The sequence below is a fragment of the Poromitra crassiceps genome (assembly GCF_964638095.1).
Source record: "Poromitra crassiceps genome assembly, chromosome: 23".
NCBI lineage: Eukaryota > Metazoa > Chordata > Actinopteri > Beryciformes > Melamphaidae > Poromitra > Poromitra crassiceps.
Genome location: NC_139639.1, coordinates 22177801 through 22197846, shown reverse-complemented (window position 1 = coordinate 22197846; position 20046 = coordinate 22177801). Strand labels below are relative to the sequence as shown.

Sequence of the window (20046 nt, the reverse complement as noted above, 5' to 3'; positions counted from 1 at the left end):
TTTTGCATTACTTTCACCAAAACAACCACAGAAGGACATCGCTGCCCTGGAACCATCCTGAAAAATATCAACCGCATTGAAGTCAGTTGAAACAATCCAAAATTCGAAATGTTATTCTTTTCCTTTGTTATTGTCATCTGTAGTGGTTATTTGCATAAAAACAGACAGTTTGATTAGGAAATGATTCTATCTTTATTTAAATATGTCCTTTGATTTTTTTTTTAACTAAATTCTACTTGAGTTACTTGACAAAGTAACTGGTATAATATTACTGAAATCCTATAAGTAATAAGTTATATTACTGAGTTACTGCTAAAAGTAATATAATACAGGTAATATGTTATTTTTGTAATGAGTTACCCCAAACACTGCCAATAGCCTACATCTGATCAGAAGATCAATAAACAGATCAATTGGTTTTATTTTGAAAACTGGGACCAGAAGAGTTATTTAATTCTGTCTGGCTTTAGAGGAGCAGAGAGGCGCTCTGATTGCGATTTTAGTGACACTGGCTTGCGCGGCTCATGCTCTCTGACCGGTGACCACAGGCAGAAGAGGCACAGGGCAGGAGGGTAGACTACTTCCCACCCATTATCCAGACCAGATACGTCAGACGTGACTGCATCAGGTGCAACTTGCTGAACAACTTGCCATGAGCATCATCAGGCTGGAAACCTAAACACAGAGGTTTGGAAGAGGGGATAAGATGCTCCATCAACAGTGCGCCAGTTCAGGGCATCCAAAGCGCCAAATAACAAAGAAATGCCGAGGATTAGCGCCAGATGGATGGCCGGGGTCCTGCTGATTTTCGTGGTCGGCGGCGTCTTCTTCTTCTGCGAGTACATCATTTATTTTCCGACCATCCTGAAGTGCGCCTGGCCGAAGCTCAGTCATGTGCGGGCCGGGGGAGAGGGCATCGACGGCCGGCCGATGGACCCGACTCTCCGCGCAATGGTGCTGTCTGACACTCACCTCCTGGGAGCCGTCGGGGGACACTGGTTTGACAAGCTGAGAAGGTGGGCTATTTTCGGCTCTCATTCATTTTTTCTCATTCATTTATCATTTCGAATATGAAATCCCTCCAAGCTCCCATCCCCCATCGGACCCTGCATGTGGTCACCCCCCCCCCCCCCCCCAGCTCTGCGCACGTGATCGGTAAACAACAATAACACCGAGTGACCGACATGTGTCCAAATGTCCAAACGCACAGGGAATGGCAGATGGAGAGGGCTTTCCAGACCGCGCTCTGGCTGCTCAGGCCCGAAATCGTATTTATTCTCGGGGACATCTTCGACGAAGGCAAGTGGAGCTCGCAGAAGGTATGCACAGAGCTCCTTAATTCGCCCCGCATGGCTTTCTCTCCCTCTCCCACTCTTCTCTCTATCGCCTCTCTTCTCTCTCCCTGTCTGTCTCCCTCTCTCCCCCTCTTCCCCCTCTCCTTGCTCCCTGTCTGTCTCCCTCTCTCCTCTATCTCTCTCCCCTATCACAGGTAGGCTAAATCCACACTGGTGTTGTTTATGAAATCTGTGCAGTTCACAGCATGGTTCAGTCATATTATGTGCCATCCATGCTCCAGAGGATGCATGTTTCAACCAGACTCGTGTTGGCCCACCATGGTACATCATCTTTTGTTTTGTAAATTTCTCACAGGGACTGCTGCCAGTGCCAACATGAAACAAGGGGTTCACACCGTCTTCTTCCATTCATTTACTGCACCAGGTGGCATGATCTGTTATTATTTGTAGCTATACTGTAGCTGTTCTGATTGAGTCAGAATCCAAGCCCTTGGATTTGCCCTTGACATATGCTGAGAGAGAAATATACAAAATGGCAGCATGTTGTCTTCATTTTAGACACAGATCACTATGAAAAACATGAGGCCAATCTGTTAGAGGCGGATGTCTTTAAATATGTAATTAAAGGTCTCCTATGTGAGTTTGGTCCCCTGCAGGTGCAAAGAGGAATAAGGAATGTAAATCAAGACAAAGTCAGACACCAATGGGAGCTGCTTGGTGACCCATAGGGAGCGCATTAACTCTAATGGGGCACCTAGGGGAGTTTTCAACAAGACATGATTGAAAACTAAAGCCATAGGCGTGTGCTGTTGTTCCTGCAGGACTGGGAGGATGACGTGCGCCGCTTCCACAGGATGTTCCGGCATTCCACCGACACAGAACTGGTCGTGCTGGTTGGGAACCATGACATCGGTTTCCATTATGAGTAAGGCTATACGCTTTACCTTACAGACCCATTTGCATAAGTTGCCACCTTTTGAACTTGAACTTTGTCTGTAGATCAGTGATTCTAAACCTTTTCATATTAGGGAGGACGCCTAATTTAGTCCACATGACCCCCATTTGATGAGATTTTGTCTTTCGGACATTGGAGAATAGGCAGTTTTTTTGTTAGATATGATTTTGTCCAGAATTCCATAACTATTTGTATATTAGGTACAGAGATACCTGGTTTCACTCCAGTTACAGCATTATGTATAAGGTCATACCACAAAACCCTTCTCAGATATAAGTAAGTAAACTTTATTCCTTAGGTGTGTTGGAGAAAAATATAAGTTCCATGCCATTTCGTATTCAATAAGCTAATAATTGCATACGCATAATTATGCTACAATAAGTTAACATGACATGACATCTGACACATATAGATTCACCCGTGGCATTGAGGACTTCTCTCCTTTTGCTGAAACCTAGGTCAGTGCGTCGTGTTCCAATAACAACTGATAACTCTCTGTTAGACTCCACGACGCACACACATTTACCCCCCCCCCCTCCTCTCTGCCTTTTCCTCCTCTGTCCTGCCTTACAGTATAAGTAATCAATCAACTGTAAATCGCGGCTGAATATTTGACTCTGTATAACGTATCAGAATGTGTACATTGAGATTCAGCCCCCTGACAATACATATTGACAGAGAATGTTATGGTAATAAATATACTTTCATTAAGACATCTTCCTGGACTCCTGGTTTCGATTCATTTGGTTTAGGCTATATCAGCTGTTATATATACATTTAGCGAATGAAGAGTGGTTAAAATTCCATTCTCTATCAAGGTGCCTCTCAAAACTGTTATGTTACAAGGTGAAGGCTTTTTGCTGAAACACGTCCGTGCTGCCATCTGTCCCAGATGCCTATTAAACTTTAGTGTGCTGGCCTGGCCTATTCTCTTTTCTACTAGTTCATTTAGGCTCTGAACCCAAGTTTATAGTTTGGATTGAGTGTGCTCGCTATTGGTGAGTTTGGGCAGTACAATAATAAAACAGTAATACAGAGAACAGAAATACAGTAAATAAACAGGGACAAAGAAATGTATAATTTGTGTCTCTGTGGGACTTTGCCTTGAAAAAGTTTGATACCAAGGAGGCAAGCAAGTTATCGGTGTCTTGAAAAATGTCACAAAACACCACCACATTGCGTTTGAGGGAAATTATTTTTCTATTATGGGGCAATTATAGTGAATTTCAGTGAGCTATATGTGACATCTCCTCAGGGGAAGAAGCAGTCCGCTCCACAACAGTGGGCCTCATTACACAGACACACACTATTCTATATTGTCGTTATCTTGCCTGTGATTTCATGGAGAGGATATTTAGGATTATGGAGACATGCAGTGGCATTAACACTTGCAGTATAGAAACTTAAATGGCACTCCTCTTATGTAATAGTGCAATGATATACGGCTGGAGCACTCACACACACAAGCAGACAGCACAGCAGGTTATCAACACAAGTGAGTGATGAACAGTGCCTCTCTATGCCCCCTCTCTCTTTCTTTCCCTCCCCCCTCTCTCCTTCCCTCCCTCTCTCCATCTCTCACTCTCTCTCTCTCTGCAGGATGGACTGGTCCAAGCTGCAGCGCTTTGATAAAGTCTTTAATGCCTCTTCCACCAGGATCGTCACCAAAAAGGGGATCAAGTGAGTCATGGTCACATGACTTTCAAACGAACCTGATAAGTCAACAGGCTGGACGGTTAGAGGTTTAATCCCCGCAGTGTGTGTGTGTGTGTGTGTGTGTGTGTGCATGCACCACAGTGCCTCTGAGCAAGGCAAGGCAACACACACCAAACTGTTCCACGGATCCTGTACTTTGAAATATGTTGACAAGTTGTTGTGCCCCACCCCCCCAAGAAAGAGTACTAGAACGTATTTCTTTTATTTTGCCGATATTTTCATTCTCTAAGTAAAAGTAGAAGTATGATATAGGATTGGTATAGAAAATATTTGCTAAAAAATTTGCTCATTTACAATGTACTCTGGAAACGAAAACTAAGAAACCCACAGTGGAAACAGACTGAAATGAAATTGATATTGAAATGAAACTATACCAAAAAAATCCAAAACTTTAATAACCCTGATTGGGAAAAAATCCATGCATTTGAACATTGTCTCTGTCAACATGTTGATGCCCCTTTTTATTCAATAAATTGCACACTGCAGCAGTATTACAACAAATTTGTGCAATAATTTGGAAGAGATTAAACCATTTTGCATGAAAGCTGCACAATGCAAATTTTGTTACATCATAGTGTGATTCATATTCAAACCAGCAAGTTTGGTTACACCATCAAAGATGAGAAAAGCATCATGGTGTGATATTCGGGGTGTACTGTATCTCCAGCCTTACAGCTGCAGTGTGTGTGATGGTGAGCCTCTCTCTCCTCAGCTTTCTGCTAGTCAACAGTGTGGCTCTTCACGGTGATGGCTGTCCGATCTGCCAGTCGGTGGAGAAGGAGCTGATCAAACTCTCCAGAGAGCTCAACTGTTCTCTTCAGGTCAGAGTCGTTTCATGCGGTCACACCTCAGGACCTCAGACAGACTCCACTAGCACTCAAGAGGTTCTGAAAGGCTTAAAGTCAAGTGAAGAAAAGATTGGCAAAGGTGGCAGAGGTGGGGACTGAACATAGAGCTGAACAGTCACATGACATTTCTTGCCCCAGAAGTGAGTTCCCCATTCATTTTCTCCATAGACATTTATCTATGGACGTTTTCACCTGTAAACAGTGGCTAGGCTCCCAAAGCAGAGCGAGGGGAGGAGAGGGACATGACATCAAAATGTTGCCTGATGTTTTGACTCATAGCTGATGATGTCATGCTGTTCCTGCAGAACGTACAGGCCACCAGTGCTGTGATGGACAGCTGTGACGGCTTGCAGCTCCATCCTGCCACTCCGCCCATCATGTTACAGGTAGACGTTTCAGAGATGTGGACTCGAGCCATTGTGACTTGAACTCAAGTCCACTCCAGTGACTGTTTTGATTACTTGCAGCTTGACTTGACGGAAAATAATTGACTTGAGACTCAATTTGGACTTAGAAATTTTAAATTGTATTTCACACATTTTGTAGTTCACATAATTCTTTAGGCCAATTTCACACATTCTGGAAATCATCTCGCGACCCACCCAGTGGTGTCCCATGACCCCCCTTGGGGGTCCCGACCCCCACTTTGGGAACCACTGCTCTAATGACTGTGTTCATTTTGTTTTCAGTTTAAATATTAAATACTGGGTTTTTCCCTGGCTCAGAATGGGCCTTTGACGGGTGACTAGGCACGACAGTAAGTGTGTTAAACTGTATAGGTGAAAGTTACAGGTATGGCCTCAGCAAGTGGGACATCATGGTGGAATGAGGAGGACTCAGAGGAACCAATTCCAAGGGTTTTTTATTCAAAGCAAATCCCTTTGTGGATGGATAATCATCCGACAGATGTAGACAAGTGTGAACAGATGATTGAACCTAAAAGACAAACAAGATATTAACAAAGTATTCGAACAAACAAGAGAAAACAAATTCAACTGTAAACTAATATAATAAAACTAATTCAAATCAAATACTCAATCAATATACAAAGGAAATAACACTAACTATAACAAACTTAACCCTTACTTTAAATTATGCATCTGTACATTTGCAGACAAAGGGATTTGGCAGGAAAGGCCCAACCAACAGCCTTCCCCCAGCAGCGTAGATGGCAAACTGAGCCTGGTCTAATCAGTGTCCTCTTATACAGTCCAGGTGTGGCTGGTTAGAGTGCATCTAAGGCCCCCCCCCCCTCCTCCCGAGAAGAGGGATAGGCTTTTGCACAGACAAATATCCTAACTTCAGTCAGGGTTAGTGGTTTCAGTGTCAGCCATTGGAGGGAGGGGCACTAGTCTTGCAACGGGTCTGATGTATGGTTTCCCTTTGATGGTGACCTCCACTGTACGGACGCGGCCATCCTCACTCGGAAGGAGCCAAGCTACTTTTCCGATCGGCCAGAGCCCTCTAGGTAGCTGTGGGTCTATTACCATAACTACATCAGACGCTACGAGACCCGGGGTGTCCCTCTGCCATTTACGGCGGGTTTGGAGGCTGGGTAGGTAGTCCTTGATGAAACGTGTCCAGAAGTGGTCGGTTAGGATCTGGCTGTGTTTCCATCGCCTACGGCCCATGAGGTCAGACTCAGCATACACGGCCTGAGGGAGTGAAGCGTCCCGCCGCCCCATGAGGAGCAGATTTGGGGTCACAGGGTCCGGGTCAGCCAGGTCTGATGACACATATCCAAGTGGTTTTGAATTGATGCCTTTGATTTCTATCAGCACGGTGTTAAGTACTTCCTCTGTAACCGTCTGTGCCCCCAGCACCACACGTAATGCTGTTTTAATAGATCTCACCTCCCTCTCCCACATTCCTCCAAAATGGGGAGCATTTGGGGGGTTAAACCTGAACTTGATCCTCCTCCTTCCCAGCTGCTCCTTCAGTTCTGGGTTCAAAGCCGTGAAAGCATTACTGAGCTCCTTTGCCCCCCCCTTAAAGTTCGTCCCACGATCCGATAGGAGCTCGAAGGGTTGACCTCGGCGTGCTGTGAAACGTTGTAAGGCCATCAGGAAGCTATCTGTGTCCAGGCTGGTAAGGATTTATATATGCACACAGTACGTGGTGAGGCATTTGAACAGGAGGCCCCATCTCTTATCAGTCTTGCGGCCCAACTTTATGAGTAAGGGGCCAAAACAGTCCATTCCTGTTGACCAGAATGGGGGCTGAGTTAAGCGAACTCGGGAAGGGGGCAAATCCGCCATTTTGGGAACAATGGGTTTAGCTCTCCATTTCCTGCATTCGATACAAGTCCATTGGTGCCACTTAATGGCCTGGCGGCCACGAAGAATCCAGTATAAACGTCTGATCTCTGCAAAGACCCTCCCTGGGCCTGGGTGAAGGAGCCGTGCATCATAGTCCTTTATTATCAGAAGTGTTACTCGGTGCTTGGGGTCAAGAATGATGGGGTGCATGGCCCCTGGTTCAAGTTCCTCAGCCAATCTAAGTCTGCCTCCCACTCTAATAAGATTTAGTTTGGCCTCAAACTGTGGGGAAAGGGATAAGAGACGACTATGGGCGGGAAGTTCCCTACCAGATTTAAGTGACTGGAAATCCTCAGGGAAACTTTCCGTTTGGGCTTGTGAGATCAGAATTATTTCAGCTGTAGCCCGGTCAGGTGAAGGGGTCCCAGCAGGGGAGTGTTTGATAGCATCCTGAAGCTGTTGGTATGTTGCCTCAACCAGATCTTGCCAGGTACCAAACCGGCTCGGGTCCGGTAGATCTGGGTGCTCATTTGTTTGGGTGAGGCCACAGAACAGGGGTTTCTTCAAATCTGGAAGTGGGTTGTTAATAGGTGGTGGCTGAATGGGCCATTGCTTGGGGGCCAGACCCAGAAATGCCGGGCCTCTGTTCCATCTGTGAGGTTCTGCCAGTTCCATTACTCTCTTACCCCTTGTAATGTCATCAGCAGGGTTGTTACATGTATCAACATAACGCCACTGGTCAGGAGAGGTTAGGTCCAGGATCGCTGTGATGCGGTTGGCAACAAAGACTTGGTATCTACATGACTCTGACTGTAACCATGTCAGAACAACAGTAGAATCTGACCAGAGCACGGTTTTGTCGATAGAGGTTGTTAACTCATTCTTAAACAACTGGGCCAGCTGGGCTCCTGTCAGGGCTGCGGACAACTCAAGGCGGGGAATGGTGAGCTGTTTTTTGGGGGCTACCCGGGATCGAGCCATAACAAATGAAACATGAGTGCCTCCTTCTTCATCCTCCATCCTCAAATAAGCTACAGAGCCATAAGCTCTTTCTGAAGCATCACAAAATATATGCAATTGTCTCTGTTTTATGGGCCCAGGGGCATTGGACTCATACCATCTTGCGTATTGGACTTTGGCCGGTCAGGCAGTTCACTCTCCCACTCCAACCATGCCTGCTGAAGTTTGCCCGGGGGTATGGGATCATCCCATTCTCTTTTCTCCATCCATAGCTGCTGGAGAAGGACTTTAGCTCTGGTGGTAAAAGGTGTCACATATCCCAGGGGGTCATATTGAGTGGCAAGTACTTTGTATACGTTCCTCATTGTTAAAGCATTATACACCACTGGCCTATGTTTGTAGCCTAGCGTGTCTGATGCAAAATTCCAGCTCAGTCCAAGAGTGCCCTCTGTAGGCTCTGTTCGGTCCTGACCCAGCCATCTCTCTGTACTGTCGGCTTGGGCCTCTGGTGGTAGATGGTCTACAACAGATTGAATGTTACTGGCCCACTGCCTGATGTCAAAGCCTCCAGAGGACAGTGTATCTCTCAGCTTGATAATCCAATTCCTTGGCCTCTAGAGGACAAGGTAGAGAATGCAAACAATTATCTACATAAAAGGACTGGAGGACTATATTTGCAACATTACCAGGCTCTTGGTGGGCTTGTGCATGTCTTTGTACAGCATAGAGGGCACAGCAGGGGCTGCAGGTTGTGCCAAATGGGAGGACTTGCCACTCTTATACATCCGGAGGGTCTTCTCGCTTCATCTCTCGCCACAATAATCTCAGCAGCGTTGGTCATTCAAAATTTGGCCTTGGTAGGGGAATGAACAATTAAAGACTATACGGAATTTTCCAATGTGTTCCACAATGTGGTGGGGGATGTACCAGGACTCTAGTGACTCGGATATCTGCTCACTAGTTAGTTTGGCAACATAACCCGCCTGCACCAACTTTTCGATCTCCTTTACATAGGTCTGAGCCAACTCCGGTTTCTTTCCTAGGTGGCGTTCAGTCTGGCGTAGGAGAGGCATCACTGACTCCTTAGGTGCATGTAGGGTTGGGACATCACGCCGGCGAAGGAGAGGTGTAGCATACCGTCCAATTCCGTCCATTTGTACTCTTGTTGTTTTGGCCTCCAGGAGTTTCATGGCCTCCACGTCCAGCTTGGACCTTGTTATCAGTTTCTCATTTTGAAATGGGAGAACATCTACTTGCCAGAGCCTCTCCACATGGCGACTGAGTTCGGCACTGGGAGACCCAGTGGAGATAAAGAGAGCTTGGGCTACCTCTGAATGTCCCTGGAGGGAGGTGGGCCCTTGAAGTGTCCAACCCAGCTGGGTGTGGAGGGCTGCTGGTGCCCCTGGAGGACCTAAGCAGACTGGTTTCGTGGGAGTTATTAAGTGAGAATTGTCTGCTCCTATGAGAAGAAGGGGCTGCACCTTCTGGAAGGAGGGGAGGGGAAGGCCCTGTAGGTGGCGATATCGCTTTTTCAGTTTATCTACCGGATAGCTCTGTTCTACAAGGGACAGTTTCTCAGAGGTGAATGCATCTTTGATAAGGAAGGTTACCTGTGGATTGAGGGCAGGTGATATTTCAAAAGTGACTGAAGTTCCGTTCAGTGCTTCGGTTTTCTGCCTGATTGTGCGTACAGCTAGATGTTCCGCAGGCCCTTTAAGCCCTAGCTGTTTACGGGCTGCTGGCAGGAGCATTGTACGCTGCGAGCCATCATCCAGAATGGCATAGGTCTCCAGTGACCGGTGTTGGTTGCATAGAATTACTTTGACCACCTTTAGCAGGACTTTGGGGGAATTGGACTGGGGGTTCAAGTACAGGACCTTGCTGTCGGTCTCTCTGATTGACATGGTGGAGAATACCAAGGTGCTTCCCATTGCAGTGGGGGCATGGCTTCCTGAGATTACAGTCAATAGCCATGTGTGGCCCTGCACACCTCCAGCACAACCTCTCCCTCTTAATCCACGCCATCACCTTCTCCGTGGGGTGATCCTTCAGCTCTTTGCACTTGATTATTGGATGCCCAGGTGAATTGCAGAATGAGCAGGGCTTGGGTTTTCTCTCCTCTCTTACCGGGCGAGTTGAGGGAGGGGGGTTGAAGTCGGTACCATGCAGTATCGTGGCGGTTGTAGGGGCAGGCCTCGAAGTTGACTTCCTGCTCTGCATAGAGCTGTCCGTATTCAAGTACCTAACCTGTGCTGCCACAGATTGGCACACACATCATTGCCTCACCCTGCAGCCACGCTGCAAAGTGCACCAGGGTGTAGTGGACCCCTGGCAGGGTTGCTCGGGCATACCGTACAAAGTTGCCTACGGAATCCGCTGGCAACTTACTCAAAAGGTGGTGTAGGGAGGGACAGTTCAGCTCTGCTGCCCCTGCACTCTGCCCCATGGCCTGCAACATCCCCACTAGGGATTGGACTCTCACTGCAAAAGTATGAAATGCTCTAGAGTCACCAGGTTGAATTTTTGGGAGGTTAATTATATTGGTGATCTCCCTGGTGGCCAGATGGTGGGGCTGTCCATACTGTTGGTCTAAGGCAGCCAAGGACCTAGTGTAAGGCTGTGGGTCATGGGCATATGCTAATGCAATATGTCGAGCAGAGGGCAGCTTAAGGTGGTCTAATAGGATGTGGTACTTATAAATTTCTGTTTCCCAGGGAGGTAGCAGATTAATAAGGGCCATCTTCAGCATGGTATAGTCATGTGGGTCTTCCTTATAAAGACTAGGGAAGGTGGGTCCCTCTACCCGTGACCTATACCCGGGCGGGGGGCCTGCATATGGTTGGGAGTTATGCACTGGAGGTAAGGGGGCCAACTGAGGAAGGTAATTACCATATTGGTAAGCCTGGTGGTCATAATATTGTTGGGGTTGCCTTACTTGGGCTGGCCAACCTAGGGGTGCTGGGCCTACCTGCATAGGATCAGTTGCCGGGGCCCACTGGAATTGAATAGGTACAGGGCCCGCCTGGAGCGGCGGAGGCACAGGGAGCACCTGGAATAAGGGGGGCACCTGGAGCGGAGGTGGTGCGGGGGCCACCTGGAACTGGGGAGGCGCAGGAAGCACCTGAGGTGGAGGAGGTGCAGGTAACACCTGAGGCGGAGGAGGTGCAGGGAACACCTGAGGCGGAGGAGGTGCAGGGAACACCTGAGGCGGAGGAGGTGCAGGGAACACCTGAGGCAGAGGAGGTGCAGGGAACACCTGAGGCAGAGGAGGTGCAGGGAACACCTGAGGCAGAGGAGGTGCAGGGAACACCTGAGGCAGAGGAGGTGCAGGGAACACCTGAGGCAGAGGAGGTGCAGGGAACACCTGAGGCAGAGGAGGTGCAGGGAACACCTGAGGCGGAGGAGGTGCAGGGAGCACCTGGAGCGGAGGAGGTGCAGGGAGCACCTGGAGAGGAGGAGGTGCAGGGAGCACCTGTGACGGAGGAGGTGCAGGGAACACCTGGAGCGGAGGAGGTGCAGGGAACACCTGGAGCGGAGGAGGTGCAGGGAGCACCTGGAGAGGAGGAGGTGCAGGGAACACCTGTGACGGAGGAGGTGCAGGGAGCACCTGGAGAGGAGGAGGTGCAGGGAGCACCTGGAGCGGAGGAGGTGCAGGGAGCACCTGGAGAGGAGGAGGTGCAGGGAACACCTGTGACGGAGGAGGTGCAGGGAGCACCTGGAGAGGAGGAGGTGCAGGGAGCACCTGGAGAGGAGGAGGTGCAGGGAGCCCCTGGAGCGGAGGAGGTGCAGGGAGCACCTGGAGAGGAGGAGGTGCAGGGAGCACCTGGAGAGGAGGAGGTGCAGGGAGCACCTGGAGAGGAGGAGGTGCAGGGAGCACCTGGAGAGGAGGAGGTGCAGGGAGCACCTGGAGCGGAGGAGGTGCAGGGAGCACCTGGAGCGGAGGAGGCACAGGAAGCACCTGGAGCGGAAGAGGCGCAGGAAGCACCTGGAGCGGAGGAGGCGCAGGGAACACCTGAGGCAGAGGAGGTGCCAGCCTGGGGGGGGGGCGCTTGGGCCACCTGCTGAGACAACGGCTGGTGGAGGTGAGTAGGACTTAGGCCCGCCCGAATAGCAGGGTCCGAATATGCTTTCATAGGAAGCCTTAGTGTCTCTTTGTTGGGCGGGTGCAGTGGGCATGCACTCTGGGGCCGGGTTTGGGTGTACTTGCTCCCAGGTAGAGTGAACATGCCCAAATCCCTGTCTGAATCATACTCACTTCCCCCATAGCTTGAGGCATTAGATCTGCCTGAGGCCAGGTATCCCTCCACAGCTTCAAGCCTCCTGTCAAGCCTCCTGACCACCTGCAATAGAATGTCTCTGGTATCATTGTCACTTGGTGCTGGTTGGCCAGGATGCTGTTCAGGAGTGGAGCCCACTACTTGTTCATGGTAGTGCAGTGGGGGAGGGGGGTGAAAGGCCTCGTCCAGGGGGGCTGATTGGATGGCTTGATATTGATAGTCAAAATCCTGGAGGTATGACGGTGGTCCTCTGGTCCGTGTCCCCCTCCTTAGTTCCTCCTCTTGCTGGTTCCTCTGAGCCATTCCCACTTGCTGAGGCTAATCCGGGTTCGAAGGACCATGTAGAAAACTGTATAGGTGGAAGTTACAGGTATGGCCTCAGCAAGTGGGACATCATGGTGGAATGAGGAGGACTCAGAGGAACCAATTCCAAGGGTTTTTTATTCAAAGCAAATCCCTTTGTGGATGGATAATCATCAGACAGATGATTGAACCTAAAAGACAAACAAGATATTAACAAAGTATTCGAACAAACAAGAGAAAACAAATTCAACTGTAAACTAATATAATAAAACTAATTCAAATCAAATACTCAATCAATATACAAAGGAAATAACACTAACTATAACAAACTTAACACTTACTTTAAATTATGCATCTGTACATTTGCAGACAAAGGGATTTGGCAGGAAAGGCCCAACCAACAGCCTTCCCCCAGCAGCGTAGATGGCAAACTGAGCCTGGTCTAATCAGTGTCCTCTTATATAGTCCAGGTGTGGCTGGTTAGAGTGCATCTAAGGCCTGCCCCCCCCCCCCCCCCCCTCCTCCTGAGAAGAGGGATAGGCTTTTGCACAGTAAGCATGATCTGATCATGCTGACTGTCGTGTGTACATTAGACTTTTGGGTTAGTTTATAGTCAGGGTTATCCTGAACACAAATATCTGTCATTCATCAGTCACCCAATAAAAATAAAAAACAGTTCAATGTTGTCAATGTTCACATTAGAAGTTTTTTTTATTGTAAATAAAGACTTTTAAAAGTGTCAATTACATTATAGTCTGGCTGTCATGATTTCAGAAATTAAGAAATAAATATGCTTTTATTAAGTTATTTGTTTGATTACATTTATTTTCCTGAATATCAATAAATATATTACAAATTCAATTCATTGTCATACTTTTTGAACAGGTTAGATAAATTTGGTTGGGGGTTTTGGGGTCTGACTTGACTGGAAAGTGACTTGCCTCAACTAAGGGCTTGACTTGACTTCCCCAAGAAAAAATGATTGGGACTTGCTTGAGACTTGGACCAAATGACTTGATTCACATGTCTGCATGGTTTACATTTGTCACCTTCACATGTCACTGTCTTTGTTCTATTGTGTCATGTATAACTGTTCGTCCAAATGTTCAGGTGTGGCAAAAATCAAAAGAATGATATTTCGGCGTGTGAGAACTTGGCCAAGGTTTCTTCCATTTCTTTCCCCCAAAAAGGTTTTTCTTGGGAGTTTTTCCTGGTCTTCCCTGAGTGTCTCAGGCTGGTGCTGCCAGTCAGACTGGGCTCGGTAGGTTAGGTAGGCCTGTCATGTCTTTCTAACATGCTGTTATGTGTGTCTTGTGATGTCTTCTAATCCCTCCCTTGTGTCTTTTTCCTCATTTGTCCCCTTGTCTGTTATTCACACTTATTTATTCTGTATTGCATCATTTTATTTTGTGATGAATTGTGGATTTAGTTAGACCCAGGTGGGTTTGTTCTCTGTTCTCCTTTCAGACTTGCTTTGTGATGGAGCGCTGTATAAATTAACTTGACTTGGTCTGATGCAGACCCCAGTGGCTGAATTCTTTCTTCTATCCCTTTTTTATTTGTTTAATATCTAACCCTCTAATGGTAAAAGAGTCTGGTGTTTTACCCATTTTAACTTTTTTAAACAGTTTTTACGGCTGCACGATAAATTCCCTTTTACTAACCCAAACCCAGCCCGGAGCACCCCCCTTACTGGCTGCTCTGTTCCCCCAGCACTATCCTCTGTACCGAGTGAGTGATGCCGGCTGCACGGGGCAAGACGCTGCGGCGCCTGAAGAGCGACATCTGCTGTTCAGAGAGAAGTATGACGTGTTGTCAAAAGAAGCCTCCCAGAGGGTGAGCCTCCCTCACACTGCATCCACTGTGTGTGTGTGTGTGTGTGTGTGTGTGTGTGTGTGTGTGTGTGTGTGTGTGTGTGTGTGTGTGTGTGTGTGTGTGTTTTCTGTCTCCTTCTGAAGCAGGGATGCTAATTTTTATACATTCCTTAATCGATTAATTGGTCATGTTAACGATCAATTAATCATTATTTAAAAAACAGCTTTTGAAATTTTGACATTTCTTCTTCCGGTATAAGCAGTGGAAGTAAAATTTCACCCTTGTGGTAGCACAAATAATAGCACATAGTCGATTAATCGGTTAACATTATGTATGATTGATCAAATTCTTAACGGCGATGAATCGTTTGTCGATGAATCATTAACATCCCTATTCTGAAGCTGCTTCTGAAGCTGCTTTGTATTAAAAGACAATAAAATACTGCTGCTGTCACAATTAGTCCCATGCACACAAAAAACAGCAGATGATGATGATGATAAAAGTAATGATGTAAGCGAGCAGCAACCGGCTCCCTCGGTAGATCTGAACGCTGTCTCTTCTCGTGCAGCTGCTGCAGTGGTTTAAGCCCCGCCTCATTCTGAGTGGCCACACCCACAGCGGATGCGAGGTTCTCCATGACAACAAGTACCCAGAAATCAGCGTGCCGTCCTTCAACTGGAGGAACCGCAACAACCCCAGCTTCATCCTTGTAAGGAAATGTGTTGTTCTTTTGCTGGTTACATTTTATTTTGTTAAAGTCTCATTTGATCTTGTGTGTATGTGAACTGTCCTGTCATCTCTTCATTAAACATTATAATAGTGCAGTACAGTAAAGGCGTGTCTCTGTTGGAGCTAAGTGAGGGGAAGGTTGAGGGGAGAGGAACATGTAGAAAATATGTCAATCTTTTGAGTAGCATTTGACAAGCAACATAATAACAACAAACAAATAAAAGGTCACACTTGACATACTTTATTTGGATAGTCTAATGCTGATACTCAACTTAAAGGTAAAGGTAAAGTCCCACTGATTGTCACACAATGTGTGAAATTTGTTCTCCGCATTTGACACATCCCCTGGGGGAGCGGTAGCGTGCGCCGCACTCGGGAATCATATGGTGATCTAACCCCCCAATTCCAACCCTTTGATGCTGAGGGCCAAGCAGGGAGGCAAATGGGTCCCATTTTTATAGTCTTTGGTATGACTCCGCCGGGGATCGAACTCACGACCTCCCAGTCTCAGGGCGGACACTCAGACCACAAGCCCACTGAGCTGGTGAACTTACTATCAAGTGAAAGTCAAAAGTATTGAGTTTCAGGTGATCCTGAAATGTATCTAGGACTGCCCTCGACCAACGATTTTCTTAGTTGATTAATAGTCGTTAGTTCAAGCGATTAGTTAATTAGTCGTCGCACGTCCTTGGTTCCGCAGCAATACATCTGCCAAGACTGTGTGAAGTAGATGAGAGCAACGGTTGTCAAGATGTGCTCACACACACGAGGACAAAGTGAATAGAGACAGTTATGTGTGTTTGTCCCAGTGTTGTACTTGTAGTCAAGTCACTATATCTCCAGTCTCGAGTCCCCAGTGTTCGAGTCCGAGTCCAGGTCACCAAAGAAGAGTCCCCATTTCCTGAGTCAGAGTCATAAGTGTGAATCCACATGTAGGTGGAATACACGTGCCTGCCCTGAATAATGTCATGGTATTAATATAGCATATTATCTTATGCCAAATGATTAGGGCCTATTACAAAAAATGAACCGACAAAAAAACTGTCTCTATCAATTCACAAGTCTGAGTCCTTGTCTCCAACTTCTGAATCAGTGCTCAAGTCCAAGTCGAGTCACGAGTCCTCAAAATGACCTCTCACCCATAATTCCTCCCCTCTGTCTCTCCCTCCTTCCATTCCTCCCTCTCTCTCTCCTCCCTCCTCTCTCCCTCCCAGGTGTCTGTCTCGGTCAGCAGCTACGCTCTGTCCAAGTGTTTCCTGCCGGAGGAGAGCACGGTGCTGGCCGTCTACTGCTCAGCCGGGGTCGGCCTGCTCTGCCTGCTCCTGGCCCACTGTCTGTGGCTGAAGGGCCTGCTGCACTGCTGCTTCAGCCTCTGCCTGCTGGGCAAGCACAAGTCTCTGTGAACTACATTACCCAGCATGCCAAGAGGCGGGCGGGCGGGCGAGCAATGAGGGTGGTAAATGAATACTGGATTTAAGGATTTTTACAATTCTGACATTCCTCTAGCGAATGGGCCAAACAAACCATGTTCATACTACTTTTTTCTTTTTTTTGCGGTACTGTGAAGGACATCATATATGGATATATATATATTTTAATTGTCTTAAAGAACTAAAAGTTGATTACTTGTGATATTGATGATGATGATGATGTTATAGACTCTAAGCACACGTGGGCCAAATAGTTGCACATAATTACTGGCATTCCTTATAACTTACTTGTACGGAAGAGGATCAGGGCCACATGAGAAACTTTTATTTGACTTCTGAGATTAACCTTAGAATTCTGAGAATGAAGTCAGAATCTTGAGATGAAAGGAGAGGTGTAAAGTAACTAAGGACATGTATTCAAGTACTGTACTTAAGCACAATAATGAGGTACTGTCACTTTACTTGAGTATTTCCATTTTGCAAGACTTTACACTTCTTAATTTCTTTTCTACTTTGTACTTATCTGACTGACGGAGGGAGCTACTAGTTACTTTGCAGAATAAGGTTTTACATGCAAAACATATGATAAGCTCACAAAATGTTACATTTTTAGAGTTTCAAATTTCAACTACCCAACAGTATATGGAGCAGCAACATTAAAACAACATTAAAATACTTCTTACAGGTTAACACATCAATAATGTAACAGTCTGTTCTTCAGAACGAGTACTTTTACTTTTGATACTTCTACATTTTACTGCTAATACTTAAGCACAATTATTAATGCAGGACTTTTCCTTTTAGTGGAGTAATTTTCTATTATGATAGCCTCAGTGAAGGATTTTAGTCCTTTTTCCCACCACTGGATTAAAGTCAGAACTCAGGATTTTAACTTTATTCTCAGAATTTCTGTATTCAAATTTTATTTTAATTGTTTGGTTTGTTCATTCGTTTGTCAGAAATGAAATGAACTTTTCATTGTAGCCGTAGTCCTCTTCTGTATCCCTGAGCGTACCAGATGGCTGGAGTTCAGCACAGCAGGAAAATTATGTCAGGTGAGTTGCCAATCACTAACTTCACTGACTTCAAACATGAAATGTGTGTGTGTGTGTGTGTGTGTGTGTGTGTGTGTGTGTGTGTGTGTGTGTGTGTGTGTGTGTGTGTGCGTGCGTGCGTGCGTGCGTGCGTGCGTGCGTGCGTGCGTGCGTGCGTGTGTGTGTACAAATACATGTATATGTTAAAATAACACTTGTCCCAGGTCTGGTATCAGGGTTCTAGCTGGTCAGATGTGTTGGGTGGTTTATGTCTCTTCACTCTGACATTATCTGTGATATGAAGTTTGACATTCCAAACAGTTGTTTCTGTTTTCGAATTGATGTATGACATTGCACTGTCTTGCACCCAGATTGACACTGGTTTCTCATCATTTTTATGATGCATAATATATTTATGGCTGACTTTTTGTGCCAAATGTTTGTGTGAGGGTTTTTGTCAAATTGTTTCTGAATTGCCAAAAAGTTGATGAAGAACTGTACTGTACATAATAAAGCACAAGTGTCAAGAACGAATCATAAGGAACCCAGACATTCATTTGTGAACTCAAAGTTTTTTGATAGACAAATGGTTCATCCAATCACCTGCAATGTTCTCGGTACGTAGCTCGTTAATGTGATATCTCAGGAATGCCTTGACAGAATTTCTTCAAATTTGGCTTAAACGTCCACCTGGACTCAAGGATAAACTGATTATATTTTGCTGGTCAAAGTTCAAGGTCACTATAACCTCACCACCGCCCCTTCCCTGCTTGTTGTTAACGCGATATTCTCAGGAACGCCTTGAAGGAATTTATTCAAATTTGGCTCAAATGTCCACTAGTACTCAAGGATGAAGTAGGGGTGGCTAGGGGGATGTGTGTGTTGGGAAGGGGCGTGGTGAGAAAAGGGGTGGGGCTAGGGGAAAGGAGCCATAGCTAGGGATAGGAAGGGGTGGGTAGGGGGACTGGCTCGGGGGATGTGGGTGCTTTAGGGTTAGGACCATTTTCCATGTTGAAAATGATTAGCCGTGTTGTTGAGGTACTCCCAAACATTGCCTGAAGTGCTGTAAGGATGAATGGCCATACCACTGTGTCGTGGGCTTCAAGGTGCTTGTCTGAGTCTGGACCTGGACAGACATGGATGTAGACTGCAACTTGACTCATTGGTGGAGGCATACAACCATGATGCGCTATTTCTAGTTGTAAGTGCCTGCCCTTTGAAACAGTTTCCCGAGCGACTCCTTCCCAGTTGAACACGTTAAAACAAACCATCTGGCAGCGTCAGTTTATTTGACCTGTGGTTCTCCGATATATTATCTTTGGCTCTCGTAGGGTATTCTTCTTCCTTTACCACAATCAAAGGCCAGCCACAAACTACAGTAAATGCAACGTTTTGGCTATTGTTAGCAGCATTAATATGGCTGTAACTAACAGTGAGGGCTTTTTGGGCTCTTTACCTGGATGGATGTAGCTCAGCTCTCTGCGTTGAACCACGCCATCTCTCGGTGTCCCCTCATTCTTGAGTCGCAGGCCAACGCGGACCACTGCCTCTCCTCCTTGCAGATCCCTGCAGGTATTGAAAGCGTTTGTTGTTGGGCTGGTTCGGTTCCCCAACGTGCAGACGGGACTATTGAAACGGTCCACAGCAGGGGCGGAGCTACCCTAACAGCCCAGAGGGGGCGAACATTACAGGGGGGCCCCCGCCGCCGGCTGCAAGGCCGGTGGCGGAGAAAAATTGGCCTTTTTTGCTTTTTAGAATCAGTTTTAGCCATATTTAGTGGAATATCTCATTTTAAACACACCAATGTTATTGTCTATTGATTGAATTCCTCTCACACTCACACCACTGACTTTATTAAATAAAGTCATTTTAAGTCACAACTGTAAAATAGCTGATAGCCCCTATATCCGAAAACACAATTTGTCACTCATTGAGCCAAGTAATATTATGTCCAAGAAAGACTACAGTGAAGCCACTTTACAGACAAGCTTGTTCTGAAGAAGAAAAATAAAAGCACAGGTTGCCAGCGGGGCCCGGTGGCCTGGCCTGCAAAAAAAAAAAAAAAAAATTATGGGCCCCCCTGACGAGTGGGCCCGTGGCGGCCGCACCCTCTGCCCCGGCGTACGCTCTGCTACTGGTCCACAGACAAACAGGCAAACAGCTATATAACAGAACCGACGCCCTACCCGACCTAGTCTGGGCACCTTTCACCCCGCTTTTTGTCATGGGGCGACAGGGCGTAAACCACGGAACCAGAATGAACACCGGAGGGCAGTGCGCCAAAAAACGTCTTTGTTGCCGTTAGCTTGACGTCTCTTGCCTCGATTAATTGTCTGATGCAAAGCTCCTGTATTGGCTTAAAAGATGTGAGATTGTGAATCCGCAATGTTTCTAAAATAACTTCTTCAAAAACTTCGTTCGGTACG

At 46.7% G+C, this 20046-nt stretch overlaps 1 protein-coding gene across 1 annotated transcript; it reads left to right on the top strand.

Moving 5' to 3' along the window:
- Positions 1 to 553: 553 nt before the first annotated feature.
- Positions 554 to 18154, top strand: mppe1 (metallophosphoesterase 1). The gene is made up of 9 exons (XM_083658886.1): positions 554 to 1016; positions 1211 to 1319; positions 2117 to 2220; positions 3850 to 3930; positions 4679 to 4787; positions 5120 to 5200; positions 14326 to 14448; positions 14996 to 15136; positions 16371 to 18154. Exons 1-9 carry the CDS (start codon positions 763 to 765, stop codon positions 16557 to 16559), a joined length of 1191 nt encoding a protein of 396 aa, XP_083515012.1. The 5' UTR covers positions 554 to 762; the 3' UTR covers positions 16560 to 18154.
- Positions 18155 to 20046: the final 1892 nt, after the last annotated feature.